General features: G+C 43.0%; 1 protein-coding gene across 1 annotated transcript in view; it reads right to left on the bottom strand.

Moving 5' to 3' along the window:
* cdh13 (cadherin 13, H-cadherin (heart)) overlaps nt 1-17,882 on the bottom strand; it is a 460,534-nt gene extending 442,652 nt beyond the window's left edge. Inside the window, exon 1 of the mRNA XM_049574962.1 lies at nt 17,606-17,882. Coding sequence (XP_049430919.1) covers nt 17,606-17,650 — 45 coding nt within the window. The 5' untranslated portion in view covers nt 17,651-17,882. The remainder of the gene's footprint in view (nt 1-17,605) is intronic.
* Nucleotides 17,883-19,260: the final 1,378 nt, after the last annotated feature.

Raw genomic sequence — 19,260 nt, 5'->3', positions numbered from 1 at the left:
GCCCAGATGCAGTATTTCAATGTGTTGAAGAGATGGTCAGGGGTCACAAAATGCAAGTCAAGTCTCAAATCTCTCACATCTAAAGTCAAGGTCTATGGGGAGTAAATCAGGGTCACGTCTCACATCCTTGATAAAGTGTCATGGTGCAGATTGCAATATGGCCATTTCTAGAACATTCCCTGCAGATATAATACTGTGTATCCTATTTGGTAATTATTAGCGGCATACAGAAACCAAACAATCTGTTTAAAGGGCATGGAGCATGTCGACAAAAGGCAAAATATTAGTTAATTTTTAGGGTTCATGACTTTGCTTAGTCTTTTCAATGTATGTCATACTAAACCTCACAACAACAGATATGGACATTGGCAGTGTCATTAGACGTACTTCAATGTAGAAAGTTGATCAATAATTCCAGGTTATACCACCTGTCAGAAGAAGTGGTAATGTCCATAAACAGATATCTGCATATGTGTGCAGTATCTGTAAGCAACGGTACAAAAATTCTAGGGTTCTGGTTTCCATTTGTAAACCAATTGTATTTTCAAACAGTATTGACCAATCATGTCTGAGCTGCAGGTAAACAGTCCATGTGGAGAGGAAGATTACATTGGCCAAAATACAATCTTGGAACTCATGGGCTATTGTCTGATGACAATTTGACTTCCTGCGTACAAATGACCTCTATTCGTAAACAAATATCTATTGACAAAGATTAACCAAAATGATTGGCACATGGAGGAGGAAGTCTGCTTGCTACACCGAATCTCCTGACATATTGGCTGTAGCCCCCAGAGGTTTTTTCGTCATCTGACCGATAGCCGATGGGTTGCAAGATTGAGGCTTACCTATCTGGATGAGCTGCAATTCATAAATTGTTACTATTATAAACACTTTTACGCTCAAACCTAAAGCTCATTAAAACTGGACAGAAGGATGACTTATCTACATGACTGTCTAAATTAAGTTTATGAACCAATATCAGTGTATAAAACATCATTATGTTTGATATCATTTGTAGCACGAATTGTCATATGACAAAGACCTCGCTCATCTTGTTACAAGTTCTTTCAAACACAAAATCTCCTCAAAATCGTAATGTTGCTGTCTGTTTCTTTATTTGGCGTTTCTTTTTACAATACGAGTGTCAATTGTGTACCTGAGTACAATACTAATACATCCTTACATCAAAATCTAGAAATCAAACAGTGTGTGGATGTGAAGCTCAAAGAAAGGAACATAGTATAGATGGTGTGCTTTTGTTATCTGTGTCTTGTTTGTTTCGTCGTGGGGTTTTTTGTACCGTTAAAAGGTTTACTTTAATGTCATGACTGCAAGAGCAGCATTTGAAAGAAGTTAGCAGCTAAGATATTTGGCATTATAACGAAATCATCAGTGGCTTTACCTAAAAACCTTAAAAGGGGACTCCACCTATTTTCCACATCAAAGTCTGTTTACAGGTCTTGGGGAGTATGACTACATATGTGAAAGAGGTTTTATAAAGCCTTTGTGGCTACATGAAGTCTGATAAATCATCTCAAGTGACATCCTTTGAGCGTCAGTTGAGGCTGAAGACTACAAGTTTGAAAATCTGGAGGTGTAGAGTTAGGAAGAAGTGAGCTTAAACCGCTCCACATCTCTGCTTTAAGCTTGACACACATGAATCTCTGACTGATCTGTTGGGAGTTTCGTTGCATTGTGGATAATGTAGGCACCAGGATTTGACAAGGAAGAAGAATGAGCGGAATAAAAAAGACAATATCTCTCGCTCTGCTGCATCGATTTCGCTACTTTTTTTGTACATCGCGAGTCCGACAGCGTTATACTGTAGGAGTACAATGCTAAATCAGTGCACTCTTTTAAGAGCTGCAATTGTTGTGTAAAGTAAATTTATTTGCAACTAAAGTGTGCCTTGAGTATGAGTCAGCAGATCAAGTATCATCTCTGAGTTTAAAAAAGAACCTGCAGTACTGAAATCAAATCCCCAGTGTGCTGGGTTTGATTTGCACCAACTCCGGCAAGTGGTACTCTAAACATGTATTTTTGTACACGCACACAAGAAAACGACACTTTATTTGTTCTTTACTTCACTGATTCCAGTCGAACAATAACATCTGGGTGATACTATAAATCCAAAATTCTTATTCTCATATCATTCAGAAGCTGGATAATAACTCATAACCTACATCGTATACTTTCTCATCTTGGCATCATCATTTTAATGTCTGCTCTCCCACACAGTCATTATCAGTTCTTGGCTAAGTCAAGTTACTTTCCAACTTGAGCATAGAACAGCAGAGACAGCTTCCACCCACCCACTGCAAAAACAAAGTTAAGTGCTAGAGTCTCTTCACATTCAGACGAGGAGAGGGAATAAATTGTCTGGGATTTTGATGTTGAGAGTTATCAAAGACGCATCCATGGTGGAGTCAAATACTTGACATGTACATTAGTTTTTTAAAGTGCTTCACTTTGTGAATGTTTAGACTAAAAGTCTGTAGTGGTGCTGAATGTACTCCTATTATTAACGCTAAATTATTTGAGCATTCCCATGTCTGACACCTCTGTCTCTGAGAGCTGCGGTGTTAATCCTCAAGAGCAATCCTTTGTTTGTACTGTTTCATAGTTTCTAACCAAAGTGTTCAGGTGAGAAAGAGAATGAAAGGCATCAGAAGTGTTTGAGTGAAACAACCTGAAGTACACACACATGCACACCCAACATAACAAGCTCCTCTCAGATGACTTTGTGCTCCTGCAGCTGCTAAATTCCTGCAAACTACTGGCTGGCCACTGCAGCTGAATTACAAGTTGAGTGTTATCTGACTTAAGCTAGGCTGCTTGACACTCCTGCCTTTGTCTTAGCATTATGCTTAGCATTACAAACTGAGTACACTGCATGTTAGCCATTTGAATTACGGAAATGTTCCTTCATCATTCTGTTCCTTACCTCACCTGCCTTGGTAAACTTTCTCTGTCCTTGTCCTTCTACAGCTTTATCACAGTCTTTGATTTCATAATGGTAGCCTGAGATATTCTATTAGTAACTTATAAACGCCTTAATAGAAATACTGTAGTTTTACCTTTTGGATTTATTCTCAATACTCATTCGAGATTGCATGGTAAATACTAGAGCACTCGGAGAGCGCAGACCTCCGCCAAGCAGCTGGGATTTCCCGTCATTTTATTATTTTATCCACTTCGCTTCAACCGATCACCAACAAAATTTTATCATCTGTTCGTTGTCCCGTTATCAACCTTTACTGAAAAGTTCATCAAAATCCGTTCAGAACTTTTAGAGTTATTTTGCAGACAAACAGACCAACGCCGGCGAAAACATAACCTCCCTGGCGGAGGTAATGAAGCTACAGTCAGGAGATGGTTAGCTTAGCTTAGCATAAAAACTGGGGCAGCTAGCCGGGCTCTTTCTAGAGGAAACTAAATCAATCTACTGCACCAGAACCCCAAAAGCTCACTTATTAACACATTTTATGTACTTCGTTCAGTCTGTAGAATAACTGTAACAACAACTTATGACATTAAAGGGATATGCCCTGAACTATTACATTTTAGCCAGGAGCTTGACTTCCTTGTTGGCTTTTTTCTGTACGTGTTCATTATTGAGCTTTGAGGTTCTTGCTGGTAAGAGGATTGCTTTGCATCACTAAGAAAGCCAATCAGTGTATGTCACAAAATGTTTCCTTCAGGATACTTGAACTGCAATTCCTCACATCAGTGTTAAGCAGTCTTTTATCTATCTATCTATGCATTCTGCCTATTGGTGATGCTCAGGGTTTTTTAGAAGAGCAAATCCGCCTTGCAGGATCTGTGAACACATGCATAAATCAGTTACTGGAGCCTGGCCCCCATAGTCTTGAACCAATCGCAAATAACAACCTACTTGCTGTTGGCAATATTGTATGTCATTTCCAGTGAATACCACAATATAAAACGTGTGTTTTCTATTTAAAAAGCACAAATGTAGGAAGCCGGCAAGTACTCACCATCTTTTAATTAAGTGTCTACATCTTAAGTATGATCTTGAGTGCACAGCTGATCTGGTATATGGTTTCTTTATATAAATGCACAGCTGATAGGTATAGTGGTTTCTTTTTTATGACATTACAGAAGTACATATTTAACTGATTCAGTGTGGACAGAAATGCTTGCTTGCTTGGTGTGTTAGGCTGAGATAATCTCTGAGGATAATACTTTTACACTATGACCTGGGATATTTAAATATGTCTGACTTCTACAGATTTCCCTGGTCCAAAACTATTTAAATGGAAAAAGAAACACAGAGAGAGGGGAAACAAGGTGGAAGGTGGACTATTGCACAATGTTTCTTTAAGTTATTACTTACTCAAAATGTTGCTTTTTTACTTAATGACCCGACCGTCTAAATTTATTAGCAAGCTTAGCTGAATCGCCCGACTACCCGCAGGGGGGTCAACCCCATATCATTAGCTCCCATTCGGTGAGTTTTGTTTAAGCAGGAACGTTGCTGTAAGTGGTGTCATCACAACAAATTCAGCAGAAATGCACACTATAATTAGTGTATCATCATGAGAATGTTTCTAAGTGTGTGTGCATGTGTTTTACAAAGTAGGCTAAGTGAACACGGTGACATACTGTAGGTGTCTGAGTCTGCACCCGACAGCGAGAGACTGTCTGCACTATAAGTGAGCCAGACTATGCCGAGGCAGCATATCATAAATCACAGGATAGAGCAATGTTAATTTAAGCCTGTGTCCTCTGTTGGTAGGAACACACCGGGGCTGTAATGAATGTGCATGTTCTTGTCCTGAATACCCAAACATGAGATGCTGTGAAGCTCTGGAGATAAAGACGTCAAAGACGAGGCACAGCTTTAACTGGATATCTGAAGTATTAGGAAAGACTGGAACTATTTGAAATAACTCATGCTGTTATTATTATTATTATTATTATTATTATTATAAAGATCATACCCAGGCATATATTGTGAAAACAGGTAAAATTGGATGAACACTCCCATCATCACTACAAAATTCAGGGTAAAAATCCGTTTTTAACAACCCAGTTTACACACTGACATATTATGTAAATGTTTTCACGGTTCTGACCTTAAGGTTGTGGCTCTGATTAAGCAGTGGTCATTTAATAACAGCAGTCAGTCCACTCATTTGGGTTTAATTCAATCCCAAATCTATCTCAAATACTCTAGGTGCTGTGTGTACACAGTCTGGCTATGGCTGAAAAGGACACTCTCCTTTCTCCTCTGGCTCCATTAGAAATAATTATCTCCCATCGATCTCTCAAACCCTCTGTGGAGCACTAACATGAGCTTGTACTGTCTCAGCCTTCAACTGTCTGTCAACAGTCTGTGTGTGCATGAGGATGTGTGTGATGTGCACAACCCAGGTCTGCGCAGTACACTGTTTGACTTGTGACAGCCTTCTAGAGTTCCTTTAATTCTGCAGGTGGCATATCCCAGGACAGCAGCAGAGCGTGTCTCCTAGTGGAACTCTAGGAGAGGCAGAAAAGCCCTCTTTGAGCAGGTCAACCACACAGGGACCTGTAATGGTGAATGCACAGATAACCGGCCACCCAGTGTAACTCTGCGGCATGAGAAAACCAAGCCGTCAGTATGGAGGCTACCACAGCGGAAAATTGTGTCCAGTAAAGCGTGCAAGGTGGGGAGAGGATGTGACAGTGAAGACATGCAATCCTAATGAAAATCAAATCCAGTCAGCTCGCTCCTCAGAGAATCTGTGCAGCTGGAAGCCTATAGCACAGCTGTACCACCCCTATAGCTGATAAGAGAAGTGAAGTTCAGATAATGAGCAGGGCGGAGGCTAACGCTATAATATGGGTGCAAATCCCTGTGGTCGCGTGAAGACTTCATATTGCAGTTGACAAACAGCCTTGCTTTTAATGACAACCATTCATTATTTCAGTCACTTGAATTAGTCACAGCATGCGTGTGAGGGGGCGGATTCAGCATCTCTACGGAAATCACTACACTCACCTTGCCGGTCCTCAGCCAAAGCCACAGAATCGTCTTTGCCTTCATTAGTGCTGCCTCAGCCTTCCCATGAGTTTCACAGCACAACCAACTTCACCAAAAGCCCTTAAGTGTACTTGCAAATGGCTATCCAAGCACTTATCCAAATGGATTGCAAGCTACGTGCCCTAAACTCTATGTTTTAATTACTTCAGGTCTGCAGGACGAATTCCGGCATGGATCACCCAATGCAGGAACTCAATGAGGTGGTCTCCAGGGACAGAGCCAGACGTTGCAAACATTCGGGGCTCAGCCCAAACTTGGGGGGTCCTTGGGGGAAACCTAGCCTATTTTTTTTTAATACTATGCTGAAGTAGAGTTCACAGACCAAATGTTTAGCTGACAAATCCGCTACATTTCAATGCGTGCCACAATAATCTGTGGTGCTCTATCTGCAAATTAAAGTTCCCCAAATTGCCAAGTCATGTGGTTTTCCGTACTCTGAACTGAATATTTGGCTGACAGAAGAACATTTACTCGACTGTATTATATCAGATTTCTTAACAATTTTGGGGAAACATTCAGGGCTGGAGGCCAAGAAAGCCCAACCACCTCAAACCCCACCCCTTGTTTTGGAAGAGTCTCTTGAGATCAAAGTGTAAGCAAATAGTAGGCACAAATGAGTAGGGTTACAAATGAACAGCACATTCAATTCGAAGCTTATGGGCAGCTTATACACCCCCTTGCTAGTTATGGTGATAGGCCGAGTACAAACACAAGAAAACACAAGACAGGGTGATCAAAGAGATCTCTGTCTGATCTCAAAACCCGTCACATCTATCTTTCAAGCCATAACAATGTTTCATTTCCCCCAGAAATAGCCTATGGCCTCTTAATGACTAACACTCCACTCAAGCAGGCCTTTTGTCTGTGGCATCTGAGCAACGGGAAGAAGTAGCTTTGTAGCTGAGAATCCTTTCATTTCGAATAAAGAAAGCTCTTCGCTGTGTGTACATATGAAACTGGAATGCATTGAAAGTGTCAAATATAGCGGCTCTATAACATTCCCTGGCCTAAATATTGCATAAAAGTAACATCAAAGTGAGGATCATCAAGACACGACTCCAAGTGAGTTCAAACAGCTTCACAGTAAAGTAAAACCAGTGCACAGAACTGTCACGGACGAGGTCATTACCAACCCAATGGCACCCTCCTTAGTGTGGCTTTTTTTCCCGCACTTAATTCTTTTTGCCCCATCATTTAATTCATTTGTAAGCTCAAAGCCTCGGACCTGCCCACATTAATATGAGATAAAACCCTGAATGGTGGGTGACATTAATTGTGTCTAAAGGAATTCAACTGAAGTGGCAGCCCTCTCTGTCAGTGGCAGGCAAAAGTTGGCTCTCTCTCATTCCCCCACATGCTGACATCAAAAGCAATAAGTGGGAAGAGCTATTCTAATTGCCTTGAAGCGACCTGCCTGCGTAGGCACCAATATAGTGCTTTGTGTGCTCTCTTCAAATGAGTCCTCCAATTCCTGTCTGTTTCTTGACAGTCAAGACCAGGGGTTTAAATGGCCACTCTACCTCTGCAAAGCACCTTTGCATAAAAACACTTTTACCAGGGACCATGCTGACATAAATGCACCAGCAAACACTCACACAAACACGCGTACACACTCACACATGCACACACAGAACTTAAAAACCAAGTGGTTATGAGTGGCAATTATCCTTGACAACCCTTCAAACAATATCTGGCATTTTGTCGCCATCTAGGCAGCAGGGGCGGTACTGCACACATCAGGGCAGACAAAAAAGATTGATTTTTTTTTTTTTTCTTTTCTCACAGGTCAAATATGTCTCCCGCCTGATGTCTCCTGCAACACTGAAGCAGGGATAATGGAGGATGGGAGCCCAACAGACGGGGAGAGAAAGGTCAGAAATTTGATGTAAAACTGTTGTAACCCCGTCTCGTGTGGATTACCAACCAACTGGAAAGAGAAGGAAAAGGCTGGAGACACATTTAGGAGAGAACCAGAGGAACTGCAGAAAAGGAGGTGAGCTGATGAAAAGAAAAATGGGTAAAGGAGTGGAGTAGCAAAGAGGAAAAAAAAGGATAAAGTGAGTAAGCTGGAGTGATTTCTTGTAAAAGTCAAGAAGACCTTCTCAGCTATCAGTTCCGTTTAACAGCAGAGAGGGATTTGATTACTTCAAAGACACTTGCTGAACACGGAGTGAAGTGGAAAACCCCAGAGTCATGTTGGGAGAGAATGAAAAAGTAGGGCTGACGCCTTCAAACACACACATCACATGCTCTGAGAGTGAAGTGGCACATCATAGAATCGGTTTTCTCCGGAGCTTTAAAACCAATGTTAAAGTCAAGGTGATGATACATCTTGTATGATTATCCAACTTTAAGACCATATGAAGCGTTTTGAGCTACCTTGATATCCGCAACAAAGGTGCAGCCTTGTTTATCCTCTAAGATAACGCAGTATTTGATGTGTTTCTCCTAACGCTAACCTTGAGACCAGTTACGAATCAACTGGAAAATGGCGCATTCAAAACAAGTGTCAACAAAGAATTATTATGGGGAGGAATTTAACAATCACAGCGGATTAGGAAGTGAGAAATGAGAAGCTTTATAAAGTACATCGGTCAGCAGAAAGAGGCTACTTGTGTGTCTCTGTGTACACTGTGCGTGTGTGTGTGTGTGTGTGTGTGTGTGTGTGTGTGTGTGAGTGCGCATTAAGAATGCAGCCCAAACAGCATTCATGATTAATCAGCATGATGCAAGTCTCTGCCACCAATTAATCGTCTATTCCGTTAGCTATCTTTGTGAACCAAATTTGTCTGTTGCGGCATGTGACACACAAACACAAATTCACATGACACATGCAGTACACTGCAATGTAAATTCAACACCTGAATTAACACCTTTGTATCACAGTCTCAACACTGAAAATGGTGAGCATTATAACACTGAATATGATAAGCATCATAAAGCTGGAATTCATTACAGGGTTTACATGCTGCATTGCATGAGACTGTACAGCTGTTCCTGTTCTTCTGTTTCTTCAGTTTATATTTTCACTACTCTACCGCAGAGGTGAGACCGAGTCATTGATTTGGAAGTCACAGTCTCAAAACTTTGTACACAAGTGCCTAGTCAAGTCTCAAGTCAGGACTCACAAGTCTCAAGTCAAGTGCCAAGTCAAGTCCAAAATCAAGGCTCAGAAGTCCCAAGTCAAGTCTCAAGTCCTAAACTTTGAGTTTTGATAATACATACTAAATTAACAGAACTCGTGAATCCTTTCTAACATTTTTTTTTATTTGTTAAAACAAGTTTGTTGGAAGTTGTTGCATCTCCATCTGTAATTTTCAACCTGCAAATTCTATATACTGCAGTTTGTTTTTGTGGTGACCAGCGCATAGTTTTTGTATGCAAATAAAATGATCTGTGGTATCATTTTTTTCCAACTGCCGCTCAGTAACATAACATTGGTTCTCTACAGTTCCCTCCTGCAACTTAACTGAGTCCGTTTGGACTGGTTCAAACAAAGTGGATGTGGGGAATTTAGTGTCAACCTGCCAGGAATGATTCGATTTGGGGAATTAAGGGAAATTAATTGATTCGTGGCACACTTTTTAAATAACACACTTTCTAATCTTTGGGCTTAGGGGAAGATATAAAGTATTTTCAAGTCAAAAGACTCAAATCTAAGTGAAGTCACGACTCATTGCTGTTAAAGTCCAAGTCGAGTTGCAAGTGAATTTGTCCTAATATATGTGACTTGAGTCCACACCTCTGCTACACCTTAAAACTTCTTAAGTGTACAGTTGATTGTTTGACGACCTAAGCAGATCTTGTGCATGTTTAAACTTATTTTCCCATATCGAAGGTTTAGTAAGTTGAGTCACCACTTTCCCCTTATTCTAAGCAAGGAAAAACTCCAAATTAGTATGCCAGAGGTAGACTAATCCATAGGGGACAGTGCAAGGTAAGCATACAGCAGGCCATGCATTGCATACTCTCAGTTGAGTGTTCGGATGTACACTCAGAAATTTTTAGACCTCATTAAACTCTGAAGTTGCCAGCCTGAAAAAAAATCTGCATTGAGGACCTCAGAGAGAGCAAGAACTCCAAAAAAAAAAAAAAAAAAAAAGAAAAAAGTGTTCATCTAAATTTGTGTGTAAAGCCTAATTGGGGCTAGGTCATGTTTAAAGCTTGTGGTGTTGTTTCCCCCTGAGGTGCTTATTACAGCATAGTGGATAACTGTTAGCATTTTGAATTTTCCTCCCCAGTGCTCCATTTAGTTTGATAAGTGCAAGTAAATATGAGGGAAGGGAAAACAGAAGCCTGTTTCTTTCTGAATAAGAACACGCAGACAAGAACACCAAGGGCTTTGAATTATATCTATTTCAAAATACTCCGCCTATCAATTTAGCTACCTTGTGGCCAGGGATGCAGTGCTATCGCTGAACACATCTATCTGCAGCAACACCGACTGGCGAGCGACTCATCTACCAGTGCACTCATGAAAAATAGATCAAGTGCAGCTGGCAGAAATCTCCATCACCCTCTTTTGACCCTGTGGCTACAATTAACAATGCAGTCAGTGACGAAAATGTGCTAAACGACTCTTTTTCATGACTCAAGTAGGCTCTGCAACACATCTATTACCTTAACCAAATGAAAGTGCATCACACCAACAATGGGGCACTGCTCACTGAAAGGCTAGAGCAACTTACAATATCATCACCCGCTACTATCATCAGCGACTACTCTTGTGGAAGAAATGGGACCCCGCAGTACCAGCCCTTTTACATGAATACTCCCACTGTGCTGCTGGCGGCTTCACACACTCCGCGGCAATAGAGAGGAGTCATCGCAATCACGGCTGAAAAAAGAAACTTGTGCCTCCTGCCAAACATAGGCCCAAGCTTGTGTGCATGTGTGTGTGTGTGTGTGTGTGTGTGTGTGTGTGTGTGTGTGTGTGTGTGTGACAGAAAAAGAGAGGGGAGGACATATCTGGATGTTTGTGAGTGTGGCAGAGAGACAGACAAACAGAGTGGGTGAATAGCTCATGAATATCTGTAATGTGTTACAGAGAGTGTTTGTCAGAGCGGATGGCAGAGGAGGAAGAGGAGGCACGGGCAGGGAGATGGAGAAAGTGAGAGACAAGGGTACTGTGAACCATGTCTCTCTTCCTCATACACTTTAGGTTTTGAATGCGGTAGTCGAGGGATTGCTTTTTTCGGGTGGGGATACGCAGCTGCTTTTCTTTCAGACGCTATCTCTACCTGGGTATCTATTATGTCTCTTTGTCTGTCTGTCACTTATTTTATCTTTGCGCTTGTTCGTCTGCTTGTCTGACCACGAAACTGACAAGAGGAGAACAAACTGAGATGAAAGCGTGATCAACTGGAGGGACAGTGTCGCATTGTGCTGCCATGTCCTTCACACATGCTTACTGAGGCCTTTTGTGTGTGTGTGTGTGTGTGTGTGTGTGTGTCTTCTCTGCTTTTTCCACCCACTAAAACTCATCAGTACTCACAAATAAGCCATTAATCCACTCTCCTAGGATGCAGGGTTTTCTCTCTCTCTTTTTTTCTTCACTTGGCACATTTCACGATTACACCACGCAATGTCCATTGGCGTTTTGCATAATTAGGCCACTTATATCAAATGCAGGCAGATTCTAATGGAGCGCTAAGGGGACATATTTACTTTAATTACTACTCTCACTATCTCCATCCCTCCCTCTCTTCGTCCTCTTCTCATCCACTCCCTTCCTCAGGAGAGTGGGGTGGCGATGTCAAGGGAGAGAAGATTGAAGAAGACTGTGTTTCGCTCAAAGGTCACACCCTCCCACAGCGGAGTTAAGATAGCGTTTGACCTTATAGCCCATTACAGCGCAGTGCTGCTCAACCACACTCACTAGGGAACACGCTGATAAATAGCAAAAAAAACCCCTCTGTTTCAGACTCTTACATTTAAAGAAAGGTCTGCGCAAGTGCACTAGTTTGCACTTGTGTGGTCAGGTGTGCATGCATGTGCGTGTGTAATCACTTACAGGAAGCTTTTAGAGTTAGATGGTTTCTATCAGTAACAGCTGACTCCCAACAAAAGAAAAAAAAAACCTCTGAAGAGCACTGTAGCACCACAACTGTGGTTGGCTGTGTGCTTTCATACAGGAAAAGGCGCAGATAAGTAGAATGTGAAGGAGACTGAAACCCCAAAGCCCCACACGAGAGAGCCTATTTGCCAGTCGATCGTTAGAACCACAGTAACACCAGGGTACATTTAGACAGCAAAGTCTAGATTGGTATTGGGCTGCTTTCAATTGAGCCATTTCATGCTCTTTTTATTCCGAGTGTTTGTGTGCCACTGTCGGCTGTTAAAATTGCAAACCTCTCTGCAATTTTTCTGAACTCTAACTCTTTATTCCAACTGCTCGTCCACAGGAGCTAAAACTCCAGAGAGCAGCGTGAGGGGAGATGACGAGGGGAATGAGAGCAGAGCAAGAAAGGGTGACGATGACACTGTGAACAGCAGAGAGAAAGGCAGAAAGGAAGAAATCATCCTGTCTTAATGACTGGCATTCCTCATTAATGTCATCATTAGCTTCTGTGGCTTGTCATAGTCTTGCGCCTTAACCAGACTCCATTGTAAGAAAAAAAACAGCCACTAAAACAGCACAGGGTAACAGAGGGGTGGCAGGTTTGAAAGGACATTTCACACAAACCTCCTTGGGAGATACAAGGTTAGCTGAAGGTCGGCTTTGGTGGGATGATTCATTGTAACTACTGATAGACATGACATGTCTCCAGCTATACACTTACACTGAGCATCCTTCATTATCCTCTGCAGAGGTTAATGCATAAGCCTTGTATGACTGAACAATAAACCCATTGGAATATATGATCAGAGAGCTCAACCTAGAAATAGAAAAAAAAAGATTAAAGGATGCTAAACACAGCATGGGCCTCTACTGAATGCGTGTGTGTGTTCATATTTCCAACCTGTTGCTGCTCTCCTGAATAATAAATGACGCTTACATACCAGGAATGGCCGTGTCCTCTCATTTTGATAATTCTAGATCAATGGACTGCCTCCAGGAGCAAGAGGGGGAGACAGACCGGAGGGGGGAGTCAGGGAGGACAAAAATGAAACAAAGTGTGGGTGTCTGTGTCAGGCATCGCTGGGTGTGTATGTGTTTATGTCACCACGAAGGTCAGCCCTCTTTATGACTAACAGGACACCATGGCAACTCTCTGCCTCCAGTGCCACACTTGAATTTTTTTTTTCTTGAGACCACGACCTGCCCTCCTCTCTCTCTCTATCTGTCTCACTCTCTGTGCTTGTAGCGGCTTAAACAGGAACTTTAACAGTCCGTTGGTCACCGCGCCCATAAACGTCCATGACAGCAAATCTTCCCACAGACACGCCCAGGTGCCAGCCCAGAATTTAAACTCTGAGTATAACTGTCATCCACCGTCTACTGGTGAGACAGAGAGAGAGAGATAGAAAGGTGGAAACAGAGAGAGAGTAAAGTGAGAAAATGGCGCTGAGCATTTTGAGGCAATAAGTGGGGGGGATTAAGGGTGGGTAAATCACATTAATTAAGGTAAAAGACTGGTTTCACGGGGTGGGAGGATGTGAAACAGAAGAAAGCTAAGAGGGAGGGAGAAAAACAAATATACGCGACAGACAAGGGGGGGGGTGGGGGACAGGGAGCAGGAATCAAAGTGGAAAAAGAAGAAAAAAGAAGGAAAGAAAAAAAAACCTTGCACCTGCAGCTCCCAGCTGTGCTGTGCTTATTCTGAATCATTGCTCCACCCGGAGAGACTGCTTAGTGTTTCATTTGGAAAACAGGGATTTATTGCCAAGGAGGGGGCTGCTACTGTGCCCATATGTGGGTGGGTGTGTGAGGGGGGAGGTGTTGGGCGGTGGGAGGAAGATAGGACTGTATGGCAGCTTTTTTGTGTAGAGGAACTTGGCTCCCTACCTGAGCATCTATAAATAAGATCCCACACACTATAATACACTCTTAGATATAAAGGTGCTACCTAGAACCATATGAGGTGCTTCAGCTTGGCCCCATAGGAGAACCCCTTGTGGTTCCTGGTAGAGCCTTTTATAAAGGTTTTATAAAGGTGCTACCCTGAGCCCTTCCAGATGTTTTTCTGAGAACCCAACAAAGGTTTGTACCTAGAACCATTTATGAAAGGTTCCACCCAGACCGAGAACTTTCCACCTTCTAAAACCCTGATCACACATCAAGCACTTGCTGGAGGCGCCATTTTGTAATTGTTTTTAATGAGAATGAAGCTTTTTGCTTGCGGTTTTTGCATTGCGACGCACCTGGCATTATTTTTGTCAGCACGCTCTGAACTCCTCGAGTTGAAAAAGCTTCAGCTCAAAGCAGGACAACACCCTACGTCATCTCTTTTTCGTGATCTTTTTTCCCGTTGTGCAATCAGATGCTTTGCGAGGCACGCCTTCTGTGGTGGTCACAACAACAGGTTTACAGTTGGCAAACAATGGAGGAGATGCTGGTGGTGGCAGTTGCTGGAAACCCAGAGCTATAGCACCCGACAGTAGACAGCAGGTTGTCAAACTGCCCAAGGGTCATCCTAAAATAGGCCTGGAAATGGCGATCCTTGAGGCAGACCTTCTGGACCAGATGGTACTACTCCCCCTAATCCTGGTAGATATTAAGTACTGTCAACTGAAAAAAAAAATGGTAGATTGATTACACGGAAAGGTTAGAACACCAGGACAACTCGACTGCATTACCTATAGATCATTCTCCCACTAATCATGATTTTAGTTTAAAAGGTTAGGGAACCACATCCAGCAGTCTAGGGCGTCATGAGGCTCCTAAAGGGCCACGGCTGATGTGGTTCAGTGGAACCCACAACACCCACAACAATGTTCCCAATTGCATTTTAGTGGGTAGAGATTTCAATAAATCACTATGACATGGGGTTCTTTGCTATTTCAGTGCTGCAGTAGGGTCGGGAGCGGAAGCTTGGTTACAAATTAGAACCAAATACAAAACGCCAAGTGGCAGCATTTTCTGCAGACCATGTGGTATTGTATGGCATGAAATGATAGAAAAGATATTAAATACGGCAGAACACAAGTAAAGTGACTTGATTAAGGGGATTCCAGATACATCTACATTTGAAAACAACATTTGAAGCACAGGTAAACGTGAATATTTGAGGGTGAGGATCTTTAAACACACATGTTTTAAACAATCCTCAAAGAACTCTTTCTTCCAAAAACTTAATGAAACACTTAGTCTTACAAAGAACCCTTAAATATCCCTTTCTCCTTCTTCAAAAAAGGGGTTCTTCTGAGGCACCTGGTTCTGGGTACAAACTTGGCCCTTGAGGAGGAACCCTAATTTCTAAGAGTGTATGGTGAGAGGGAGAGAGGGACATCCCAGTGATTGTGAGAGGGGAGAAAGCACTTATAATTTTCATGTTCACATGTTGGATACAGATGTATTTGCGTGTATGTGTGTGTGTTTCTACACAAGCTGCATCACTGGAGGGCAAAACATATGATTAATGTATTGCATTAAAGCACCTTATCCACTTCAGGGATTCATATACATGTGGGGTTATTGAAAATATTTACAGCTACCGCTTCTGGTGAGACAGCCAGAGGATAGAGATTCCCCCTGTGGAGCTGGTTCAGCCTGTAAATCAGCCTGCCAGAAGTACAGGCCAAAGGACAGCCAGCACCATACATCTCACCTGCTACAGATCTGGCACTGTGTTTGAATGAGTGTGTGTCTTTGAGTGAACTTCCACAGCAGCAGGCACACTGTGTGGAAATGTGAGAAAAATCTCTTGGTTTTGTAGGCATGTTATCAGTCTCTTGATAGGGTTAGTGAATAAATCTAGTCAATGGAAAACCTCCCCAGTGTGTGTAGTAAGGTGGGCGGTGTTTGTGTGTGTTTCTGTGTTCAAGAGGGGGCAGGTCCTAATCAATAAAACACAGAGCTAAATAATTTCTTTGTAGGCACTATTAGCCTGAATCATGACCGCCTCAGATCAGAAGATCGAACTACAACGTGGAAATGAGCCGGTGGCTTATCCAATTAAAAATGAATAATACACAGCAGAAAATGTGCACTGAGCCTACACAGGTCAAACAAGAAATACCAAATGAGCTGTGCTGTCTGCTGCCTTTCAAAACATCCTGCAGGAGAAGGAACCAGAGAGGGGAGAGGGAGCAAGGATGAGAGAGGAGAGCGAAGCAGCACAACAACACAGAGTTTCCCAAATGAGCTGTTTGCCTGCCACGCTTCGGGGCTCTCCCATTGTTGCTGTGTTTAGGAATACTCTCAGCTTGGTTATTTTAAAATTAGCTGCCACTTAAAACTTTTGCAGCGTGGCAGGAGAGGTGCCACCATCATTAGAGTAAGTACACAGTGATGACTCTAATGGTAATTTGCACTGATCTTGGAGGGAGTGTGTGCTTTGCGTTCTGTCTGCCTGAAGGGATCAGAGGTCAAGGCAGCCGGTGAATCTCTGCAGCTGGATCCATCTTTGCACAAGGGCACTTCAGCATTGTGATCTGAGCTCTTTAGTTGGGGATATTCATGCCAGAAAGTGGACAAAAGTGTTGTCACAGAAGCATCAGATTGAGCAGCCTTGATGCTGCCCTTCTCCATTTAAATAGTCGTCTAAAGACTTGACTGGCAGACACAGCTGTTCCGAGTTACCTCTCTCCCTCTCTTCCCATATTAAAGTCAGATCAAACGGGTGAGTGCCTCTATCACAGTGGGAATTAAGCCTTTATTAAATATCCCGAGAGAACCCACGTCTACGGAGAGCAATAGACTGAGTGAAATACCCAGAGAGACGCCACAAATAACACAGCAGAGCGGCCAAGTTAGTTCTCTGCCTCTCTGACACCCCCCACTGCCTCTTTCTCTCCTTCTCTCTCCTCCTCCTTCTCTCCTCTCCTTCATCCGCCTGTTTGCTTCCCACACACACGCACGGACGCACACACACACACGCACACACTCACAAGCCCAAAGAAACGCTCAACTTGGTGGCTGAGCGGAATATAGATGCGACTAGAGACAAGAGCCGGAGCCGTGATTTGCACATAGACATAAGATACACCCCTGCGCTCTCTTTCCCTCTGAGCCCCCTCTTCTCCTCCTCCATCCTCTGTTTCTCTCCCCTCTTCCTCTCTTTCCTTCTCTCTCTCTTCTCGACAAAATGTGAAAGGCATTCCCAAAGTGTGCGACCACTGCAGGTCCACATCCGACACCCTCTGTCCCCCCTCCAAAAAACACTCAGTGCCACGAATGACAGCCATGCGCACAGAGGGGACTAAACGGGGATAAACTTGCTCTTGGCACGGCACGGACCCGGTTTGGCAGTGCAGGTGACTGTGTGGCTGTGTGTGTGCGGTACATGCAGACTCGGGACAAACTTAACAAGCCAGCTTTGCGCCAGGAACACAAGAGTGAGACCAGACGGATGCTCAAATAAAAAAGGAGAGAGTCGGATCGCTCTCAGTGAGATTGTCCCCCCAAATCCAACACTCTCTTTGACGCACACACACGTATCTTTCCTCTCTTACCTGGGGGACGAGGAAAGCCAAGAGGATGCGGACTCCAATCTCCATGGTCGGGGTTCAATTTCTCGCGGTGTGAAACAGAAACAGATTCAAGACAGGGTGATAAAGGCTGGGTCAGCTCTGCTCATAATTCCACTGTCCAAGCGCCGGGAGAGAGGAGGAAAGCCTTTCGCCGTGAGCCGCCAGCTGCCAACTTCCCCCAAATACAACTGCAGTCTGATCAGCAAAGCATTGGATAGTGGAGCCGAGACCACAACCAATAGATTTATGAGGAGGACAGAGAGAGAGAGAGAGAGGGGGGAGGCGGAGGAGGTGAGACGGAGGGAGAGGGGAGTGGTGGTGGTGGGGTGAGGAGGAGGAAGAGGGAGGGAGGGTCGTCTCTATCTAAGTGGAGGGTCAGCATCACTAATTTTTTGTTGCGCACGAATTTAGACGCCTCCAATTATTTGGCGGAGTTTGGAGTGATCGGCAGGTGCAGCAGCAGGTTTCGGGGATACATCACACGTATCACGGGCAGTTTTTTCTCCCCTCATCAGACAGCTTTATAGCCCTTATTCCAGCATCTATTATCCGTCCCCTTTTAAAGGTGATTTACTGCTCCTATCATCTTACAGTATATTCAATGGGAGACACGAGGGCGCTCGGGAAGCCTCTATTAAATGCATCCTGTGTGTGAGCGCACACAATATCGGCGATGCCTGCGGGGCGCCCTGAGAGAAAGAAACTTCAGTAATGATACATTTTAGGGTTGTGTAACATTACAATAAAACTACTGCATAATGGCTCCGAAAGAACATCGCTTTTTTCAGTGTTGACAAGACCATAGGTTACAATCTTGTGAATAATTCCCGACTTTAATATTCGAAAACCGTCCCAGTGATTTTTAATTTTTCATCATGAGCGCTGTTTTTCCTTCCTCCTAGCCCTATAATGAATTGTTAATTTGTGTGGGGAATTTTATTTTGTTGTTTGTCAGAAGAAGCGTTTTCTTTTTTCAGCCGGGGTGCGCACCTCAGCCTCGGGGCATCTCTCTCTGTCTCCGTCTCTATGTGCCTCTCTGCTTTGTATCTGGAGTCAGTTTAGTCAAATCTTCTTTGTTACTGTGTGTGTACATCCTTCATGAAGTTATAGTCTTACGGAAAAAAAATGGAACTTACAGTGTAGGGCTGCAACTAACAATCATTTTCATTATCAATCAGTCTCCCAATGCTTGATTAATGGATTGATTGTCCAGTCTATAACACGTCAGATATTTTATAAAAGTCTATAAAATGGTTCATAAAATAATAAAAAAAAAATGCCCATTATAATTTACCAGGGCACAATCAGACATTAAAAATACCCTGTTCAGTTAAACCAACAGCCCAAAACCCATAAAAAGTAACTTTACTTTCAGATGAGACTGAAAACCAGTGAATGTCACCCTGCTGAAGCTGGAGCCAGTGAATTTGGAGCATTTCTGCTGAAAAGGTTACTTAAAAGTTAATCAATGCCCAGTATTGTTGCATATTAGTTATCTGTTGAACGACTGATTCGATAATTCGACTTATCTTTTCAGCTCTACTACAGTGCATCATAGATTTACATGTGGTCTCCATTCATAGGCTGTTTCACATGCAAGTATAATGGAGGCTTTTCTCTTTGCCCTGTTCTTCTGA

This window comes from Epinephelus fuscoguttatus, linkage group LG4, assembly GCF_011397635.1.
Source record: "Epinephelus fuscoguttatus linkage group LG4, E.fuscoguttatus.final_Chr_v1".
Taxonomy (NCBI): Eukaryota; Metazoa; Chordata; class Actinopteri; order Perciformes; family Serranidae; genus Epinephelus; species Epinephelus fuscoguttatus.
This window is presented reverse-complemented; position numbering and strand designations above follow the sequence as displayed.